Here is a 22,826-nt window from a genome sequence, read left to right as displayed (position 1 = left end):
TGGTCCTCATGAGAGCCAGTTTCATCATAGCGCTATATGGTTTTTACGACTGCACTTGAAGAAACTTTCAAAGTTCTTGAAATTTTCCAGATTATGACATGAAGGTCAGTCGAAGTAATGGACTTTTGTTTCTCTTCACTTATTTGAGCTGTTCTTTCCATAATATGGTATTTTACCAAATAAGGCTATATTCTGTATACCCCCCAACCCTGTCACAACTGATTGACTCAGACTCATGAAGGAAAGAAATTCCACAAATGAACTTTTAACAAGACACACCTGTTAATTGAAATGCTCTCCAGGTGATTACCTCATGAAGCTGGTTGAGAGAATGCCAAGACTTTGCAATGCTGTCATCAGGGCAAATGGTGGCTACTTTGAAGAATCTCAAATATATTTTGATTTGTTTAAGACTTTTTTGGTTACTACATGATCCCATATGTGTTATTTCATAGTTTTGATGTCTTCACTATTATTCTACAATAATAGTGAAAAACCATGGAATGAGTCGGTGTCCAAACTTTTGACTGGTACTGTATGTGTGAAACTTGTTTTGATTTAGAATTGACCATTATCATGCTCAAAACATGCTCTTAAATAGCAAATGGAGGACGCTTTTACCGTTGTTTGTTTTCATGCCAGCCAGGTAGGCTATACTCCTGTTGAAAAGTGAAGCAATGTGCTTAATATTAGGAAAGTTGAGAAATAAATAAATAAATAAATATAGTAGGCCTAGCCTATAGAAAGTTGATGGGATTCTCCTCTTTTTAGAGGCCATCACTGATTTTTCATGCAATTGCATAGCTTGCACAACATGAGCTAATGGGGATCAAATTATTTGATTCGATTTTCAATCACATTGATGTCAGAGTGATTAGAGGGACAGAGTGCTGAGTACCAGATAGTTTGGTAGGCTACTAATCACCATCAGCAGCATCAGAGCTTGGAGAAGCCTAAATATAGTGAATAAAAGGTCGGTCACGTGGAATTTGACTGGCGTCATGACTCGTGACCGCCGGTGTTGCAGTAATACAGTCATCCAACAGCCCTTAACACAACAAAATGTGGAATAAGTCAAGGGGTATCAATACTTTCTGAAGGCACTGTAGCCCTAGAGAAGTCCTCACTTTGGGAACTCTGACTTCTTCCTGAAGGGAGCAGCTGCAACATTGTGAATAGAGGATGTCCTCAGAGCCCTGATTGTGGAGATGAGTGAGGGGGAGTTGTTTAGCGCCAATAATTCAACTTGAGATGTAATGCAACATGTGACGTGAGACATCAACTTCAATAAATGTTTTTATTTGTAATGATTCCCTACATTCTATTTTTGATCGTATTCTTTTGTGCCACAAACAATCCAGGTAAGACTAAGGAAAGTCCTTAGAGACAATAGGACTGACACACGTCTCCTTCCTGACTGTCGTCTCAAGGACCCATAATGAAAAACGAATAGATGTGCTGCCATTTAGGCTGACATAAGCTGAAATAACTAGGTAGAGTACACATGGATGACAGCCACCAGAGGTGTCCATAATGCCTTTAAATGACAATGTAAAGGGGTATAGGGACATGTGATGCAGCTTTGACTGGTGTCAGCTATCTCAGACAGGACTATTATTAAACATGGTCATATCAATGGCCACATGACAAAGAGTAGCCAACAGCAAACTTAATGAAACACCAGGAGTAGAAAAAGCTCATGGTAAAATAAACATCTATGAAACTGAAATCAAATTTTATTGGTCACATACACATGGTTAGCAGATTTTAATGTGAGCGTAGCGAAATGCTTGTGCTTCTAGTTCCGACAATGCTGTAATAACCAACGAGTAATCTAACAATTCCAAAACTACTACCTTATACACACAAGTGTAAAGGGATAAAGAATATGTACATAAAGATATGAATGAGTGATGGTACAGAACGGCATAGGCAAGATGCAGTAGATGGTATCCAGTACAGTATATACTTATGATATGAGTAATGTAGGGCATGTAAACATTATTAAGTAGCATTGTTTAAAGTGGCTAGTGATACATTTTTACATCAATTTCCATTATTAAAGTGGCTGGAGTTGAGTCAGTGTGTTGGCAGCAGCCACTCGGTGTTAGTGGTGGCTGTTTAATAGTCTGATGGCCTTGAGATTGAAAAACAGCTTCTGTCTCTCGGTCCCTGCATTGATGCACCTGTACTGACCTCGCCTTCAGGATGATAGCGGGGTGAACAGGCAGTGGCTCGGGTGGATGTTGTCCTTGATGATCTTTATGGCCTTCCTGTGACATTGGGTGGTGTAGGTGTCCTGGGGGGGGCAGGTAGGTTGCCCCCGGGGATGCGATGTGCAGACCTCACTACCCTCTGGAGAGCCTTACGGTTGTGGGCAGAGCAGTTGCCGTACCAGGCGGTGATACAGCCCGACAGGATGCTCTCGATTGCATCTGTAGATGTTTGTGTGCTTTTGGTGACAAGCCAAATTTCTTCAGCCTCCTGAGGTTGAAGAGGCGCTGCTGCGCCTTCTTCACGACGCTGTCTGTGTGGGTGGACCAATTCAGTTTGTCCGTGATGTGTACGCCGAGAAACTTAAAACTTACTTCCCTCTCCACTACTGTCCCGTCGAAATGGATAAGGGGGTGCTCCCTCTGTTTCCTAAAGTCCACAATCATCTCCTTTGTTTTGTTGAGTGTGAGGTTATTTTCCTGACACCACACTCACCTCCTCCCTGTAGGCAGTCTCATCGTTGTTGGTAATCAAGCTTACCACTGTCGTGTCGTTCGCAAACTTGATGATTGAGTTGGAGGCGTGCATGGCCACGCAGTCGTGGGTGAACAGGGAGTACAGGAGAAGGCTCAGAAAGCACCCTTGTGGGGCCCCAGTGTTGAGGATCAGCGGGGTGGAGATGTTGTTACCTACCCTCACCACCTGGGGGCGGCCCGTCAGGAAGTCCAGTACCCAGTTGCACAGGGCGGGGTCGAGACCCAGCGTCTCGAGCTTGGTGACGAGTTTGGAGGGTAATATGGTGTTGAATGCTGAGCTGTAGTCGATGAACAGGATTCTCACAGCTATTCCTCTTGTCCAGATGGGTTAGGGCAGTGTGCAGTGTGGTTGAGATTGCATCGTCTGTGGACCTATTTGGGCGGTAACCAAATTGGAGTGGGTCTAGGGTGTCAGGTAGGGTGGAGGTTATATGGTCCTTGACTAGTCTCTCAAAGCACTTCATGATGACGGAAGTGAGTGCTACGGGGCGGTAGTTGTTTATCTCAGTTACCTTAGCTTTCTTGGGAACAGGAACAATGGTGGCCCTCTTGAAGCATGTGGGAACAGCAGACTGGTATAGGGATTGATTGAATATGTCGGTAAACACACCAGCCAGCTGGTCTGCGCATGCTCTGAGGATGCGGCTGGGGATGCCGTCTGGGCCTGCAGCCCTTGCGAGGGTTAACGCGTTTAAAATGTTTTAACCACATCGGCTGCAGTGAAGGAGAGTCCGCCGGTTTGGGTAGCGGGCCGCGTCAGTGGCACTGTATTGTCCTCAAAGCGGGCAAAAAAGTTAGTCTGTCTGGGAGCAAGACATCCTGGTCCGCGACGGGGCTGGTTTTCTTTTTGTAATCCGTGATTGACTGTAGACCCTGCCACATACCTCGTGCCTGAGCCGTTTAATTGCGACTCTACTTTGTCGCTATACTAACGCTTAGTTTGTTTGATTGCCTTGGAGGGAATAGCTACACTGTTTGTATTTGGTCATGTTTCCGGTCACCTTGCCCTGGTTAAAAGCAGTGGTTCGCGCTTTCAGTTTCACGCGAATGCTGCCATCAATCCACAGTTTCTGGTTTGGAGTTGTTTAAATCGTTACTATGGGTACGACATTGTCAATGCACTTTCTAATGAACTCGCTCACCGAATCTGCATATTCATCAATGTTGTTGTTTGACAATGCGGAACATATCCCAATCCACGTGATCGAAGCGGTCTTGAAGCGTGGAATCAGATTGGTCGGACCAGCGTTGAACAGACCTGAGCGTGGGAGCTTCTTGTTTTAGTTTCTGTCTAAAGGCTGGAAGCAACAAAATGGAGTCGTGGTCAGCTTTTCTGAAAGGAGGGCGGGGGAGGGCCTTATATGCGTCGCGGAAGTTAGAATAGCAATGATCCATGGTTTTACCAGCCCTGGTAGCACAATCGATATGCTGATACAGTTTTGGGAGTCTTGTTAAAATCCCCAGCTACAATGAACGCAGCCTCAGGATGTGGTTTCCAGTTTACATAGAGTCAAATAAAGTTTGTTCAGGGCCAATCGATATGTCTGCTTGGGGGGAGGAATATATACGAAGAGAATTCCCTTGGTAGATAATGCGGTCGACATTTGATTGTGAGGAATTCTAAGTCAGGTGAACAGAAGGACGAGTATGTTATGATCACACCATGTCTCGTTAATCATAAGGCATACCCACCCCCCGCCCCTCTTCTTACCAGAAAGATGGTCGTTTGTCGGCGTGATGCGTGAAGAAACCAGCTGGCTGCACCGACTCCGTTAGCGTCTCTCGAGTGAGCCATGTTGCCATGAAGCAAAGAACATTACAGCCTCTGTCTCTCTGGAATGCTACCCTTGCTCGGATTTCATCAACCTTGTTGTCAAGAGACTGGACATTGGCGAGTAGTATGCTAGGGAGCGGTGCGCGATGTGCCCGTCTCCGGAGCCTGACCAGAAGACCGCTTTGTTTGCCTCTTTTACGACGTCGTTGTTTTGGGTCGTCGGCTGGGATCCAATCCATTGTCCTGGGTGGAAGGCAGAACACAGGATCCGCTTCGGGAAAGTCATATTCCTGGTCGTAATGATGGTGAGTTGACGTTGCTCTTATATTCAGTAGTTCCTCCCGACTGTATGTAATGAAACCTAAGATTACCTGGGGTACCAATGTAAGAAATAACACGTAAAAAAAAAAATACTGCATATTTTCCTAGGAACGCGAAGCGACCATCTCTGTCGGCACCGGAAGTATAAGTGTTTCTTTCATCCGGAAGTTTGCTTTTTTTTTTTTTTTTTTTTTGGAGGGTGGATCAGCTTAATATTGCAGAAAGAAAGTTGCTTACTCAAAGGAGAACAAATTAAAACTTAGAAATGTAATATTTTACATTATTGATCAGCTGGTCAGTGTTTTCACTGACATGTTTATTTTATTTAACTAGGTAAACCAGTTAAGAACTAATTCTTAATTACAATGACGGCCTACTCCAGCCAAACCAGGACAACACTGTGCACCGCCCTATGGGACTCCCAATCACAGCCAGATGAGATTCAGCCTGGATTCGAACCAGGAACTGTAGTGACACCTCTTACACTGTGGTGTGTGCCTTAGACCACTGTGTCACTTAGGTTGAAAATAGGGCTCCCATCTCTGACCCAGTCTAATACCAACTTGTTTCAAGCTGACCTACTAGTCCTCGTGCCCAAGAACGCCAAGGTAACCTACATAAATTACTATCGCCCCGTAAGCACTAAAATCTATAGCCATGAAATGCTTTAAAAAGGCTGGTCATGGCTCACATCAACACCATTTGGAGGTGGCGGGTCCGTCATGATCTGGGGCGGTGTGTCACAGCATCATCGGACTGAGCAGCTCCAAACCATGATGCTCCCTTCACCATACTTCACAGTTGGGATGAGGTTGATTAAGGTGTCCTGTGCCTTTTTCTCTACACATAGTGTTGTGTTCCTTCCAAACAGCTCAACTTTAGTTTCATCTGTCCACAGAATATTTTGCCAGTAGCGCTGTGGAACATCCAGGTGCTCTTTTGCGAACTTCAGACGTGCAGCAATGTTTTTTTTTGGACAGCAGTGGCTTCTTCCGTGGTGTCCTCCCATGAACAAGATTCTTGTTTAATGTTTTACGTATCGTGGACTCGTCAACAGAGATGTTAGCATGCTCCAGAGATTTATTTAAGTCTTTAGCTGACACTAAGATTCTTCTTAACCTCATTGAGCATTATGCGCTGTGCTCTTGCAGTCATCTTTGCAGGATGGCCACTCATAGGGAGAGTAACACTGATAAACTTTCTCCATTTATAGACAATCAAGGCTTTTAGAGATACTTTTTGTAACCCTTTCCAGCTTTATGCAAGTCGACAACTAATCTTGGGTCTTCTGAGAACTCTTTTGTTCGAGGCATGGTTCACATCAGGCAATGCTTCTTGTGAATAGCAAACTCACATTTTTTTTAATAGGACAGGGCAGCTCTAACCAACTTCTCCAATCTCACCTCAATGACTACACTCCAGGTTAGCTGACTCCAATTAGCTTTTGGAGAAGTCATTAGCCTTGGTTCACATACTTTTTCAAACCTACACTGCAAATGTTTAAATTATGTAAATCTTTACAAATATAAAGATATCATTTTATGACTAATTTATGCAGAAATCCAGATAATTTCAAAAGGACACAAGTGTATGCATGTATGTATGGTACGCAATGTATGTTTAACGTACGTACGTATGTATCACTGTTTAGCATATCAGCATAACACGGTTTACGAAGCATGTGACATAACATTTTATTTGATATCATGTAGTTTAATGGAACAGAAAACAACCAGTCCCCAAAAAGGCTAGAGTCTGCACAGACCCTTCATATCTGCAAACATCGAAGCACAATGGCCAAGGTGAAGGGCATGAATTGAGTAATGAGACAAGGCAAACTGTTGACTCACCTGTCATTCCTGAACATCTTGGGCAGATATCTCTTGGGGAACCACATGCCTATGGCACACATGAGCACCCACAGGATGGACAACTCATCCAGCATCTGACCCAGGAAACTGAGGGTGGCATGGAAGTATGTGGAGCCAATACCTGAGGCAAAGGAGACACACCAGAGTTACATACTATACAAAACCAACACTGTGCCTTTTAATAGGCATAATAATAAGACAACATCTGATCATTTGTGGGGTTATTGGCAACAGGTGTTACTGGTAGTCCACAGGTGGTGTGTTATTTGGACTATGAATGAAATTGCTGTAACTGGTCTAAAGCAGTGACTCCGGAATAGGGTACCATTTCAGATGCACAGGATTTGCAGGCACACAGAGCTCCTCAACTCCCCCAGACTAATTTTATTCACTTTTATATTATTACTTTGATAATTTTCCAAAAATGTTCCCTTATCAAATTGTGGTCTTGGTTCTTTCAAAACAAGAAAATATCACCCTCTTGCAGAAATCAAACTTCTGATTAGCGGCAGGATGTTTTGAAACACAATTTCACACATCCTCTCAGAAGTCAATTGAAAACAGTGGGAGAGTTCACCTGAAACACATATCTCCCAACAGACATCAACCCTAGCCCTTCCCCCACCTAAACTCTAACCTCCTCAGATCCGACGGAACCACACAGGTGTGAACAATGTGGCAAAATCTCTCTTTTGTCCATGGGAAGGCAAGGTGGGGCCATCTCAGAGGACGGCTGCGGCGGAAACGTGTTCTTAGTTATTCATTTATTCCACTGTAGCCTAAAGATTATTTATGTTGTGGTGTCCAATCTCTTTCACCAAGGTGGAGCCATTGCCACACTGCTTGACTTATCCAGTCCCTTCAGAACTGCATGCAGTGAACAGAGGATGTGTTTCTCAATTCTGGTCCTGGGGACTAAAAAGGGGGCAGTTTTGTTTTTGCCCTTCAGGTCAACAGGACCAGAATTGGGAAACATCCTCTTAGTGTTCACTGTATCCAGACACTCTGGGTAGGGCCTAGCTAGACAGAGGAAGGAGCCAGGAGACCAGGCATACAACTCTAGATTAGATTCCAGCTCTGTGTTCCAACTCAGGTCAGAGGTGAACTCCGCTTTAGAAACTGTAAGAAGAGGCAGAAGTTATGCGAATTGTGGCCACAGTGCAGCTGCTGTCCCACTAGTCATGTAATGCCGTATGCTATTAAACTCTGGAATCTATTTTACGGTTTTTATAGTCATCCATTTTAGACTGCAGACTTCCAGATCAGGATACAGTTAAATATGTTGTTTGGGGATTGTGGGTGATGCTGTAAATTTAGGCAACCCCACAGCCTGTACAATAATCAGCAGTGTAGGCTTCGCAGAGACCTAACAAAATAGAAATGGCAGCTGTAGAAATAACTATTCCAGTCCCCTTTGACTTCACAAACACGGCAGAATAGCCAAGATTCGAGAGGTTTTGTCTTGGCATCGGGGCTGAATGCAAAACCAGAGGAATATCAGTTGAACTCTTAAACTATTCACACCCTTTCACTTTCTCCACATTTTTGTGTTACAGCCTGAAAATTGATTAAAATTTAGATTTTGTTTCACTGGCCTACACACAATACCCCATAATGTGAAAGTGGAATGATGTTTAGACATTTTTACAAATAAATAAATTAAAAGCTGAAACATCGAGTCAAATTATTCAACCCCTTTGTTATGGCAAGCCTAAATAAGCTGAGGAGCAAACATTTGCTTAATAAGTTGCATGGCCTGTGTGCAATAAGTGCTTGACATGCTTTTTGAATGCCTACCTACCTGTACCCCACACATACAGATAATTGTAAGGTCTCTCAGTTGAGCAGTGAACTTCAAAACACAGATTCAACAACAACAAAAAACAAGGAGATTTCCAATGCCTTGCAAAGAAGGGAACCCATTGGTATATGGGTCAAATAAATAACACACACACACAGTTGAAGTTGGAAGTTTACATAAACTTAGGAGTAATTAAAACAAGTTTTTCAACCACTCCACAAATGTCTTGTTAACAGGGGGGCAGTATTGAATAGCTTGGATGAATAAGGTGCCCAGAGTAAACTGCCTCCTACTCAGGCAGGATATGCATATTATTAGTAGATTTGGATAGAAAACACTCAAGTTTCTAAAACTGTTTGAATGATGTCTGAGTATAACATAACTCATATGGCAGGCAAAAACCTGAGAAACAATCCAACCAGGAAGTGGGAAATCTGAGGTTTGTAGGTTTAAGTCTTTGGCAATCCAATATACAGTGTAAAATGTGGTCTGATTGCACTTCCTAAGGCTTCCACTAGATATCAGTCTTTAGAACCTTGTTTCAGGCTTCAACTGTGAAGAGGGAGCAAATAAGAGCTGTTTGACTAAGGGGTCTGACAGAATGCCATGAGCTAAATCACACACGTGGCTGTGAGAGCGAGCTGCATTCCCTTTCATTTCTAAAGACAAAGGAATTATCCGGTTGGAATATTATTGAAGATTTATGATAAAAACACCATAAAGATTGATTCTATCCATCGTTTGGCATGTTTCTACGAACTGTAATGGAACTGTTTGCCTTTGTCTGGACCTAGTTCTCGCACCTTGTGAATTTGGATTTGTGAACTAAACGCGCAAACAAAAAGGAGGTATTTGGACATAAATGGACTTTATTGAACAAAACAAACATTTATTGTGGAACTGGGATTCCATTCTGATTAAGTGAAGATCAAGAGGTAAATGAATACTTAATGCTATTTCTGACTTCTGTTGACTCCACAACATGGTGGGTATTTGTATGGCTTGTTTTGGAGCGCTGTACTTATTCCATGGTGTGCTTTCGCTGTAAAGCTTTTTTGAAATCTGACACAGCGGTTGCATTAAGGAGAAGTATATCTTTAAGAAAGAAATTCCACAAATTAACTGAACGAGGCACACCTGTTAATTTAAATGCATTCCAGGTGACTACCTCATAAAGCTGGTTGTGAGAATGCCAAGAGTGTTCAAAGTTGTCATCAAGGCAAAGGGTGGCTATTTGAAGAATCTCAAATATAAAATATATTTTGATTTGTTTAACTTCATTAGGGTAGGGGGCACTATTATCATTTCTGGATGAAAAGCGTGCCCAAAGTAAACAGCCTGCTACTCAGGCCCAGAAGCTAGGATATGCATATAATTGATAGATTTGGATAGAAAACACTCTGAAGTTTCCAAACTGTTAAAATAATATCGGAGTATAATAGAACTGATATGGCAGGCGAAAACCTGGGAAAAATCCATCCAGGAAGTGGGATTTTTGTTGTTGTTGTAGTTCTCTATTAAATGCCATTACAGTATGCATTGACTTAGGACTCAAATTGCACTTCCTATGGCTTCCACTAGATGTCAGTCTTTAGAAATTGTTTCAGGCTTGTATTCTGAAAATTGAGGGAGTAAGACCACTCCAAGAGGTTTTTCATGCGCGCAACCGAGACAAGACAAGTGTGCGATTTCAAGGCTTTACGACGAAAGCAAACGATTATGTTTGGTCATAGCCAAGTCACAGAAAAACACAGCCATTTTTCCAGCCAAAGAGAGGAGTCACAAAAAGCAGAACTAGAGAAAATTAATCACTAACCTTTGATGATCATCAGATGACACTCATAGGACTTCATGTTACAAAACACATGTATGTTTTGTTCGGTAAAGTTCATATTTATATCCAAAAATCTGAGTGTACATTGGAGTGTAACGTTCACTTGTTCCAAAAACATCCAGTGATTTTGCATAGCCACATCAATTTACAGAAATAGTCATCATAAATGTTGATGAAAATATAAGTGTTATACATGGAATGTTAGATCCACTTCTCCTTAATGCAACCTCTGTGTCAGATTTCAAAAAAAAACTTTAAGGAAAAAGCACACCATGCAATAATCTGAGTACGGCACTCAGACGACAAATCAACCCAAAGAGATATCTGCCATGTTGGAGTCAACAGGAGTCAGAAATAGCATTATAAATATTCACTTACCATTGATGATCTTCATCTGAATGCACTCCCAGGAATCCCAGTTCCACAATAGATGTTTGTTTTGTTCGATAATGTCCATCATTTATGTCCAAATTCCTCCTTGTTGTTCGCGCGTTCAGTACACAAATCTAAACAGCGGAAATTCAGGACGAAAAGTCCAAAAAGTTCCGTTACAGTCCGTAGAAACATGTCATACGATGTATAGAATCAATCTTTAGGATGTTTTTAACAAAAATCTTCAATAATGTTCCAACCGGAGAATTCCTTTGTCTGTAGAAAAGCGAGATAACTTTCACATGATTGCGCATCACGAGCCGTGGCTCTCTGCCAGACACCTGACTCATTCCCCTCTCATTTGGCTCCACTTCACAGTAGAAGCATCAAACAATGTTCTAACGATGTGCAACATGACCCCATTTCCACTGTATCTTGCAAAGAGTTGAAAACCTACAAACCTCAGATTTCCCACTTCCTGGTAAGATTTTCTTCCCAGGTTTTTGCCTGCCATATTTTTTTACCTTTATTTAACTAGGCAAGTCAGTTAAGAACAAATTCTTATTTTCAGTTTTAGAAACCTCTGTGTTTTCTATCCAAATCTACTAATAATATGCATACCTTAACTTCTGGGGATGAGTAGCAGGCAGTTGAATTTGGGCATGCATTTCATCCGGACATGAAAAATACTGCCCCCTGTCACCAAGAAGTTAATGACAAAGCAAAAACCGGTTCAGAAACTTTTGAAAATAAAAAACAGAAATACCTTATTTACATAAGTATTCAGACCCTTTGCTATGAGACTCAATTGAGCTCAGCTGCATCCTGTTTCCATTGATCATCCTTACAACTTGATTGAGTCAACCTGTGGTAAATTCAATTGATTGGACAAGATTTGGAAAGGCCCACACCTGTCTACATAATATCCCACAGATGACAGTGCATGTCAGAGCAAAACCCAAGCCACGAGGTTGAAGGAATTGTCCGGAGAGCTCAGAGACAGGATTGTGTCGAAGCACAGATCTGGAGAAGGGTACCAAATAAGTTATCAGCATTCAAGGTCTCCAAGAAAACAGTGGCCTCCATCATTCTTAAATGGAAGAAGTTGCTTCCCGAGTGGTGCAGTGGTTCAAGGCAGTGCTAGCTGTGCCACTAGAGATCCTGGTTCAAGTCCAGGCTCGGTCATAGCCGGCCGCGACCGGAGGACCCATGGGGTGCACAATTGCCCCAGCGTCATCCGGGTTAGGGGAGGGTTTGGCCGGCAGGGATGTTCTTGTCCCATCTCGCTCTAGCGACTCCTGTGGCGGGCCGGGCGCAATGCACGCCGACATGGTCACCAGGTGTACGGTATTTCCTCCGACACATTGGTGCGGCTGGCTACCGGGTTAAGCGGCCGTTGTGTCAAGAAGCATTGCGGCTTGGCTGGGTTGTGTTTCGGAGGACGCACAGCTGTCAACCTTCACCTCTCTCGAGTCCGTACGGGAGTTGCAGCGATGAGAAGACTAACTACCAATTGGATAACATGAAAATTAGGGAGAATAAAGTCTTTTTTTTAAAGAAAAGAAGAAGTTTGGAACCACCAAGACTCTTCCCAGAGCAGGCCGCCTGGCCAAACTGAGCAATAGGGGGAGAAGGGCATTGGTCAGGGAGGTTTTCAAAAACCCGATGGTCACTCTGACATCGCTCCAGAGTTAATTTGTAGAGATGGGAAAACCTTCCAGAAGAACAACCAACTCTGCAGCACTCCACCAATCAGGCCTTTATGGTAGAGTGGCCAGACCGAAGCCACACCTCAGTAAAGCACGACAGCACACTTGGAGTTTGCCGAAAGGCACCTAAAGGACTCAGACCATGAGAAACAAGATTTTCTGGTCTGATGAAACCAAGATTGAACTCTTTGGCCTGAATGCCAAGCCCCACATCCTGGAGAAAACCTGGCACCATCCCTATGGTGAAGCATGGTGTTGGCAGCAGCATGCTGTGGGGATGTTTTTCAGCGGCAGAGACTGGGAGACTAGTCAGGATCAAGGGAAAGATGAACGGAGCAATGTACTGAGAGATTCTTGATGAAAACCTGCTCCAGAGCGCTCGGGACCTCAGACTGGGGTGAAGGTTCACCATCTAAGAGGACAACAGCCCTAAGCACACAGCCAGACAATGCAGGATTGTCTGAATGTCTCTGAATGTCCTTGAGTGGCCCAGCCAGAGCCCGGACTTGAACCCGATCTAAAATAGCAGTGCAGTGACACTCCCCAACCAACCTGACAGAGCTTGAGGATCTGCAGAGAAGAATGTGATTAAACTCCCCAAATACAGGTGAGCCAAGCTGTAGTGCCATACCCAAGAAGACCTGTGGCTGTACTTACGTAAATGTGAACTTGATTTTTAAACATTTGCTAAATGTTCTGAAAACCTGTTTTTGGTTTGTCATTATGGGATAGTGTGTAAAGTGATGAAACTATTTAATCAATTTTAGAATAAGGGTGTAACGTAACAAAATGTGGAAAAAGTCAAGGGGTCTGAATACTTTCTGAATGCACTAACTGTGATAGCAATGTTTGGTTGGTGTCATCATACACCTAGGCATTGCCATTTTAGTGACATGGCCATCCTTAAGTCTTCCATTAAAGGAAAACGTGTGGGATGTGTTCTATATATTCAGACCACCTTTTTTCAGACGTAAACCTATAAGTATGAGTGCCCTTAAAATAAGATGACGTTCAGACCACACACACACACGTCAAAGTATATGAAGGAATCATCATGCTTTGTCAAAACAACTTACCAATTACAACCAGTAGAATCCAAATGAGATATATTCCACTGTTGAAATGTGTTGCATACTGGCGGAACAAGCACATTAATATAGGCGGTAAAACAAAAAACAAGATGTTGCTGATCTGAAATGAGGGGAAAAAATTAAGGGAATGAAAATGTGAGCAGAATTGTAGCCTAAAAGTTACCAAGCATGTGATATGCTTGATATAAATACAATACACACATCCATTAATTTCACTCTGTATTGCAACAGAACTTCTGAATCTTTAGGAACACGTATACGAATACAAGAGGTAGGCCTACTGAACAATATGAAAATGTTTCATCTAAATACCAAGATGTCTTCTTGATAGGCAAAAACAAACAACTCAGCATTGATGGTTGCTGACAGCTGTTGAAACAGAGGAGGTGCCATTGCGCCTGTATGTTCTTTACCCCTTTCTATGTCCTAAAAATCCAACTGTTGAAAAGTGAGGATGTGTCAACTACCAATCTGGGGTAGTAACATTCAAACGAAATCACAATACAGTAAATAACGGGAAGCAGTGCCATGCAGAAAAGTAAGGATTAGCAAATATTGACAGACACTAAGCAATGGCTGTCACAAAACAGATTACAATATTGGCATAAAGATAAATGACTAACCGTGTTATAAAACTCTGCAATGCTAGGGTAAATAAGATAATTGCCTTCACACCAGTCCACCTCGGAGCTTCCAGCTTGCAGTTGGTCCCAAAACATAGGATTAGTCATGTCTCGACTTGTTCTAGTAATGGATAGGACTCCGCAGTCACTATTGAGATAAAACAGTCGACAATCAAATCAGCTGTGGACCGCTAGACGATCAATTACCATAATTTGAAACACGTAGCTGTATACAAAATGCATCCAAATTCAAACGCATTTTAAATCACCAGTATATCCCAATGCAAGCTTGTCGTGCAACTCCGCTCTCAACAAAGTGCAAAAGCGCTGTAATGATTGTTCTTGTTCTTCGTCATCTTCTTCTTGGGATTTGGTTGTCGGATCGCATCGAACTTCTAGTTGCATACACCGCCACCTACTGCACGGGTGTGTGATGCCATTCACGGTCTACATACATTACATTATTGGAAATAATAATGCAAAATTGGGAAAAAGGAAAATTACCCTACCACCTATTAGCCCTCTCTAACAAAAACACCACTCATTCCACTATTTAACCCTATCTATTCCTACTCCAGACCAACGGTCTGAGAGGACATATCACTACCACTCAACACCGCCTCTAGCTGCTCTGCAGTAAATCCTCGCAATACCAAGTACCTCTCTGCCGCTACCACTACAAACTATATTTTCTGTGACTTTCGATTCATTTCTGCAGTACAACCATGGCTATAAATGCTAAAAAGCCCACCTTACTGAAGCGCACATTCTTCCCATCACTCTCTCGACCTCTGCCTACCCACAGGAATCCTCTCAGGATCCCTCACCCTATACCCATCCTTCTCTATCACTCTCTTCACTGCTTCAGTATTCAACACTTTCTGTAGTACCCTCAATCTGCCTTTCTCTCACCGGATACCTCGTATCTCCAGTCCCATGATCACCCCCACAACTAACACACAGAACTTTCTACACCGATACTACACATTCCTTTGTCTCATGCCCTCCTGCACACTTCTCACATCGAGGCATCTGTTGCAATATGCTGATAACCTTGACATCAAAAACACTGTAATATTTTCAGAACATAAACTCTCAATGGATAACTGACACTTCCTACTTTTACCTTATCTGGTAACAACTGCATCAAAACTCAGCATGACAGATAATGTCTTCTCCTTTTCCCCAACGGACCTATGTTTCATCAAGCGGCAGGCGTCACAGACACTGGGAATCTTCCATTTCAACTGCTCCTCCTCAACACTTCATGCCACCACCGTTATCATTCCTTTCAACGGCGCCTGTCATAGAGAGCAAAGCACGTCAAAATTATTGCCCCTAATCTCGTAAACCAGAGTGCCCTCGGAGCGGAGGAAATACAATAAATAATCACGAGTCCACTCCAAGTTACCTTCTCCATCTCAACAGTCCCCAACCTCTCCTCCACCCAACCTGATACCACATATGGATCAACCACACAGCAAAACTCCATTTTCTCTACAATTCTCACTCACACTGGACCAAAATCATCTTTAGGACGAGGCCCGAAATTGGTGATCCTCACCGCAGGTAGATCACCCTCACTCTCAACAAATGTCATCTCTGAACTATTGGAGCTTGTATCCCTGTTTTTGCATTTGACACCCACCTTCGTCACCTCACTACTTTCCTCTACACTCAACTTCTTCTCAGCAGTCATCAAAGCACCTGCCACTACATTTAATTCATCCTCACTCTCGTCCTGTCCCATTTCCTCCTCAAGCTCTTCAAAAAGTTCTGTGCGATCCTCTTCCATATTCACTCAATAAATATTCAATGTCTCTCCTTTTTTTCCCATCATCTTCTCGTTCACCAGATCTTTCAGAAGGCCTGTGCAATCCCCCACTCCACCTTTATTCATAATATGTTCCACTTCCTTCCTTATTTTATTTTCCGCGATCCTCCCCACCGTGGCCTTCACCCAATTACTCTCTTCTTCTTTTTTCACCTTTATTTAACCAGGTAGGCAAGTTGAGAACAAGTTCTCATTTACAATTGCAACCTGGCCAAGATAAAGCAAAGCAGTTTGACACATAAAACAACACAGAGTTACACATAGAGTAAAACAACCATACTGTACAGTCAAGAGGGCAAGTTGGTTAGGATGATATCTATGAGGGTGCCCGTGTTTACGGCTTTGGGGTGGTACCTGGTAGGTTCATTGGTCATTTGTGTGAGATTGAGTGCATCAAGCTTAGATTGTAGGGTGGCTGGGGTGTTAAGCAAGTCCCAGTTTTAGGTCACCTAGCAGCACGAGCTCTGAAGATAGATGGGGGGCAATCAGTTCACATACGGTATATAATGGTGGTCCGCAAGCCAACGTTGCGTGCTGCAACCTACTGTGCTGGAGTGTGTGGTCAATCACGGTTTACAACATTTCTAAATCCTCCTACCTAACTCAGTACTTCTGAGAAAATAAAAAAGAGCTCTACTAACTTCTTATAGACCCTCCCACATCCCCAAAATCCCTTCCAACCCGTCCAACCTCAATGACCCTACACTTCGATATTTTCCTCTCCTCAACATACTTACCACAATATAATAACACATGCTCCACCGTTTCATGGATCATACAGTCCAGACACAAACCATTCACATGCTTGCCAACCAGATGTAATGACAAGTTCAATGGACAATGTCCGAAGAGCAATCGAGCAAACGCCACCTAATCTGGCCATTGAATATTGGTCCACCGACCTTTCTTTGCAGGGCATATAAATGCCGGCACTTGGGCTCAGAGTCCCATCTCTTCTGCCACACATCTATCAAAATGACTCTGATCATACACTTGGCCTCACCTCTACCCAGTGGGACATTAATATAAATTATAACAGGTTTCAAAGCTCTTTTGGCTAACTGGTCTACAATTTAATTAGCTGTAATTCTTCTTTTTCTTCTGTGGATTTATATGGCAGTTGGCAACCAACTTTGGGGTGCATTACCGCCACCAACTAGACTGGAGTGTGGACCAGGGAAAGGGAATATCTAAATTCTACCCATTATTCTCGTCTTCCTAAGGAAATTAATTGCATAGTTAAATACTACATTCCCTGAAGATTTCCTTAGCATTTCACTCAATCTTGGCTCTTCCACTCCATAGATCTACCTTTCCCTCCCATGTTTCTGGCACTGAAGTGTGGTGAAATTTCAAGTAGGCCTACCCTTGAATACAGCAACTAATTGTAACAGATGCATGATGATGCACAAGTATAATTTTCCATAAAGACAAAAATTATGAAATCATATATGTAGTGAATTACAGCATATTGAAAGGCCTATAGTTGACAATAAAGAAAGACGAATGCCTTGTTTATACTGTCATTGGAGGGGAATATGGGGATATTAGAGACCAGGTTCAGTTACAATTTTTTTATAATTACATGTTTCATTTAGGAGTATTTAACGGAATGTTCCCATTACATTTGTGCATGCAGTTTTAAATGCTGGTGAAAGATTAATATGAGAAAAACGCAACATTGTAACTAACACCACGTGTTATCGCGATAACAGATGATGCCTATGTGAGACAGCAAGGCGGACATCCGCTCTCTTTTCGGTGGCAGACTGTTGTCGAGCCAGTTTTACAAAATGAAGGTAAGATAATTCAACTCATCTTTCAAATAACATGTATATCCTTGTTAATATCCAGGCCGAATTGGAGTAGTTTATTACAATATTATAACACGGTATCTTGTTTAGTCAGATATTGCATTGTATTTTAGGATGCATGTTGATTTTGTTGCTAGCTAGCTAGTTAGCTATGGCTGGCAACGTTACTAAGTGAACCTGAAAACATGTCTGCCTCCTGAGAGAAATGTGCATGTCTTGCCGGGCGTCATTCAAAGAACCGCAACAACGTATCCTCTGCTGTTCTTTGGGGTGGAGTACGAATATGATCTCTGATGTGGGTTTGTTCACACATCCATATTTCGCCAATCAGTTGCAGGTTTGTTAATCGCAACGTAGTTGTCCTCAAGGCCGCGTACAGCCAGCTAGCTTCCGACATTGGTTAACTACAGTTAACGTTAGCTACTTAACAGCGTGTCCCTAGATCGTTCCAAATAGTGTGAAGTTAGCTGCCGAATTATTTTCCCGTGACTGAAATTCACTTGCACTCCGTGTTCTGTGTAACGAATCTTGTTTCTAGGAAACTAGCTAACAAGAATTAACCAATTGCATTAACAGCCAACATGCTAGCATCCCGTGTACATCTGCATCATGTTGCACTCAATTCGGCTGTCTCACCATCGTTTTGGTTAGGCTACTGTAGTAGTTAATTATTCAAGACATTTAAAGTTGGTTATGGATGGGTAGCATAGGTGCAAGGTGATCGTCTAGCAAGCAATCTGCCTGATGTACATTGCTATGGCCTTCTCAACTAGGAGAGCTTGCTACATCTGGTCAATCTACAACACACTGATCTATATATGTCTCTCTCAGCTGAATATCTCGTTTCCTGCCACTGGCTGTCAGAAGCTGATTGAAGTGGATGATGAGCGCAAGTTGCGAACCTTCTACGAAAAGCGTATGGCCACAGAGGTGGCTGCTGATCCCCTGGGAGATGAGTGGAAGGTAAGCTACAGTCACTAAGAAAGATGCTCAGTTTTCAGATCCTGCAGGCAATTTTTTTTAAATAGTTAAATTAGTTAGCCTCAAACTCAAGTGAATGTAGTCTTCATTATTTACTCCAAGCTCATTGACTATAGCACTGGGTAATTTTGGAATAGTCAATTCAATACCTTGGATGCCAGTGTGTCTTGAAACCGAATGTTGATACTGCTCGTGTTCAACTCAACATGATCTCACACAACTTAGTAGACCCTTCCTGGCTGGTCTGTAGGGGGGACAGTGTTGTGCTACAGAAACTGCAGAGCTGCTTTACAAGATGCAACCTTACCCCCTGACCATGGCTGGTTGAATTGCATTGCTCTTCCAAACCTTTCGCTAATACATTTCACTAAACAAAAGTCTAACTTGTATGATCATCAGGTCCTTGTATAGAGCAAGGTTTTTTTAAACTTAATCTTGGCTCTCATCTCTCCCAGGGCTACATGGTGCGCATCAGCGGAGGCAACGACAAGCAGGGCTTCCCCATGAAGCAGGGTGTGCTGACCCATGGCCGTGTGCGCTTGCTGCTTGCCAAGGGCCATTCCTGTTACCGCCCCCGTAGGACAGGAGAGCGCAAACGCAAGTCTGTCCGCGGCTGCATCGTTGATGCCAACCTCAGCGTGCTGAACTTGGTTATCATCAAGAAAGGTATGGAGTTGTAATGATGGTAACAACTTGCTCTGGCACACCTTAGTAGACCCTTTCTGGCTGATCTGTAGCCTCAAAGGGGGGACAGTGTTGTGCTACAGAAACTGTAGAGCTGCTTTACCAGATGCAACCTGACCCTCTGACCATGGCTGGTTGAACTGCAATGCTCTCCCAATCCTTTCCCCATTTTAACATTGGGTTATTTTGAAAGGTCTTTCTTTCTTTTTTTAAAGATGAGTCCTGCATAAATCTAATCTATTAAATACAAATTTACAAAACCCATTAAGGAAAACAAGACGTGCGTGTTTCAAGACTATATACCTTTGAAAACAACTTGAACATCCTCGGTGCTGTTCTGCTCCCGCTGCCAGCGCTTGGATATGGTGTGGTGATTTCTGTATAGACCTTTTTTATTTTTTTTATCTAGTGGCCTGACGCCTTTTCCCTCCATCTCCCAGGTGAGAAGGACATCCCCGGCCTGACCGACAGCACTGTGCCCCGCCGCTTGGGACCCAAGAGGGCCAGCAAGATCCGCAAGCTCTTCAACCTGGCCAAGGAGGATGATGTCAGGCAGTATGTTGTGAGGAGACCCCTGACTAAAGAAGGTGAGGCCAACACTGCTTCTAAATGGTCCTGTTAATGAATGGATTGGTAACAAGCTTGGCACATCAGCACTTGTAAACTCTTGACAGCCTTTCTGGCTGGTCTGTAGCCTCAAAGGGGGGACAATGTTGTGCTACAGAAACTGTAGAGCTGCTTTACCAGATGCAACCTGACCCTCTGACCATGGCTGGTTGAACTGCAATGCTCTCCCAATAAGTAGATTTGCTAAAATCTCATTTGAGGCAACTTATAGTTTTGTGTGGGACATTTTGAATGAATGGGACATTTCTTTCAGGTGAACATTCAGAATGCTGACTAGAATGAACAACGGCTATAACTCTCAATCACTAAGATCTATATACATTTCATAAACATTGAAACCTTAACTATTTTCCCATGTGCACGCACACACTTTGTAGTAAATGCCACTGGTAACACCTCTTCCCAATCTTTTCCAGGTAAGAAGCCCAGGACCAAGGCTCCCAGGATCCAGAGGCTAGTAACACCCCGTGTGCTGCAGCACAAGCGCCGCCGCATTGCCCTTAAGAAACAGCGCACCCAGAAGAATAAGGAAGAGGCTTCCGAGTACGCCAAGCTGCTGGCCAAGAGGATGAAGGTACCGAAGGGACTTAGGCACTACTTAGGCATTTGGCTGTAATATGAGTCATTATCTATTCCGTGTAATGAATTGCCCTGAATGTTGTGAACACCATTGATTTCATTCCAACGATTGCAAGCGAGTTGATGTATGATTGCAAGTTGACTCATAAAATGGTTAATTAATTAAAAATGTCCGTATGTATAAAATCCCCAATGATGTTACTCAATGACAATTGTTCACATGTAGGAGGACTAACAAATCTCAACCTTGTTTGCAGGAGGCTAAGGAGAAGCGCCAGGAACAGATCGCCAAAAGGCGCCGTCTCTCCTCCCTTAGGGCCTCCACATCCAAATCTGAGTCCAGCCAGAAGTGAAATGTGGAATTGAATTAAATGTTTTGCTGAAATGCTGTTACTGTTTTTTTTATTGTTTCATACATCTAAAATAATGTCCATTTGTATTGATCATTTTCACATCCATAAGAGGCTCCATGGCTCCGAAAACTGTTAAGAAAAAGTATGAACCCTTTGGAATTACCTGGATTTCTACATAAATTGGTCAAATGGGATCTGATCTGCCTCTAAGTTGCAACAATAGACAGCGCTTAAACAAATTATTGTATTTTTCTTGCTATTGAATGCATACTTTAAACATTCAGTGTAGGTTGGAAAAGTATGTGAACCCCAAGGCTAATGACTTCTCCAAAAGCTAATTGGTGTCAGGAGTTGGCTAACCTAGAGTCCAATCAATGAGACGATTGGGGATGTTGGTTAGAGCTGCCCTATTTAAAAACTCACACAATGTGAGTTTGCTATTCACAACAAGCATTGCCTGATGTGAACCATGCCTTGAACACAAGTTCTAAGAAAACCCAAGATTAAGAATTGTTGACTTGCGTTTAGCTGGAAAGGGTTACTAAAGTATCTCTAAAAGCCTTTAGTTCATCGTCCACAGTAAGACATTTCAGCACTTGCTACTCCCTAGGAATGGCCGTCCTGCAGAGATTACCTCAAGCACAGTGCAGAATGCTCAATGAGGTTAAGAAGAATCCCAGTGTCAGCTAAAGATTTATAGAAATCTCTGGGACATGCAGGAATGGTGTTCATGGGAGGACACCATGGAAGACAAAAAAACATTGGCATGTTGGATGTTCCACAGCGCTACTGGCAAAATATTCTGTGGCCAGGTGAAACTAAAGTAGTGGTTTGGAAGGAACAATATCAAAACCTCATCCCAAATAACGTGTAGAGGGAGCATCATGGTTTGGGGCTGCCTCAGAGCCTGGACAACTTGCTGTCATCAACAGAAAAATGAATTTCCATGTTTATCAAGACATTTTGCAGGAGAATGTAAGTATCCGCCAATTGAAGCTCAACAAGTTGGACGACGCAACAGGACAACGACCCAAAACACAAGGAAATCTTCAACGGAAGAAAGTACGCCTTCTGGAGTGGCCCAGTCCGAGTCCTGACCTCAAATGTTTGGTTGAGGATATTGGTGCCAAAGGAGGGTCAAAGCAGTTATTAAATCCAAGGGTTCACATACTTTTCCCATCCTGCACTGCGACTGTTTATATGGTGTATTCAATAAAAACAAGGTGTAATTGTTTGTGTGTTTAAGCAGACTGTTTATTGTTGTGATTTAGATGAAGATTGGATTACATGACCAATTTATGCAGAACTCCAGGTAATTCCAAAGGGTTCGCATTCTTTTTCTTGACACTAATTGGTGAACACTAAAATCTGTAAAGGGAGTGTAGAGAACAAGACATGAGATGGAATCTGTTTTAATGACTGCCACAGCCCAATGGGCAATCGTAAAATAAATGTAGGTTCCCACTGCTATTTAAGGCAGTCTTTGATCTGGAGGGGATCTCATTAAACAGTTGCCATCCTTTGGAAGCCAGGGTAATGAACAAACAGCTGTTGACGCTGATGTGCCTGAATCCGGGGCCAGATTATGAAAAATCTGTTTGTCCGTCAACATTCAACTGATTTGGAACTTTTGCACGTACATAACTAATTTTCACATTCTCTTTTCTGTTAGAAAAATACAAATGTGCCTCAATGTTAGTACTGCACTTCCACGCAGAGGCTCTGAAAATGGTGATGTTTGTGGACTCGTCACGGGAAAGACGACGGCTCCTTTAAAACGGGCAGCCCCATCCTGATCTTTTGACCAA

General features: G+C 42.8%; 2 protein-coding genes across 2 annotated transcripts in view; one reads left to right on the top strand and one right to left on the bottom strand.

Moving 5' to 3' along the window:
* Positions 1-14,496, bottom strand: part of LOC135506644 (alkaline ceramidase 2-like) — a 32,354-nt gene extending 17,858 nt beyond the window's left edge. Inside the window, exons 1-4 of the mRNA XM_064925962.1 lie at positions 14,416-14,496; positions 14,147-14,294; positions 13,509-13,623; positions 6,696-6,837 (exon numbers count right to left, since the gene is read on the bottom strand). Coding sequence (XP_064782034.1) covers positions 6,696-6,837; positions 13,509-13,623; positions 14,147-14,254 — 365 coding nt within the window. The 5' untranslated portion in view covers positions 14,255-14,294; positions 14,416-14,496. The remainder of the gene's footprint in view (positions 1-6,695; positions 6,838-13,508; positions 13,624-14,146; positions 14,295-14,415) is intronic.
* A 3,197-nt stretch (positions 14,497-17,693) lies between these two features.
* Positions 17,694-21,055, top strand: LOC135506643 (small ribosomal subunit protein eS6). The gene is made up of 6 exons (XM_064925961.1): positions 17,694-17,779; positions 18,626-18,757; positions 19,231-19,441; positions 19,900-20,046; positions 20,503-20,660; positions 20,923-21,055. The coding sequence occupies exons 1-6, from the start codon at positions 17,774-17,776 to the stop codon at positions 21,016-21,018; spliced, it is 750 nt and encodes a 249-aa protein (XP_064782033.1). The 5' UTR covers positions 17,694-17,773; the 3' UTR covers positions 21,019-21,055.
* Positions 21,056-22,826: the final 1,771 nt, after the last annotated feature.

The sequence above is a fragment of the Oncorhynchus masou genome, chromosome 20 (genome assembly GCF_036934945.1).
Source record: "Oncorhynchus masou masou isolate Uvic2021 chromosome 20, UVic_Omas_1.1, whole genome shotgun sequence".
Lineage (NCBI taxonomy): Eukaryota > Metazoa > Chordata > Actinopteri > Salmoniformes > Salmonidae > Oncorhynchus > Oncorhynchus masou.
This window is presented reverse-complemented; position numbering and strand designations above follow the sequence as displayed.

Bases quoted from the DNA above. Each gene is read 5' to 3' on its own strand.
- LOC135506643 (XM_064925961.1), top strand. The intron at 18,758-19,230 runs GTAAGCTACAGT...CATCTCTCCCAG, and splicing joins CCCTGGGAGATGAGTGGAAG to GGCTACATGGTGCGCATCAG. The intron at 20,661-20,922 runs GTACCGAAGGGA...CCTTGTTTGCAG, and splicing joins TGCTGGCCAAGAGGATGAAG to GAGGCTAAGGAGAAGCGCCA.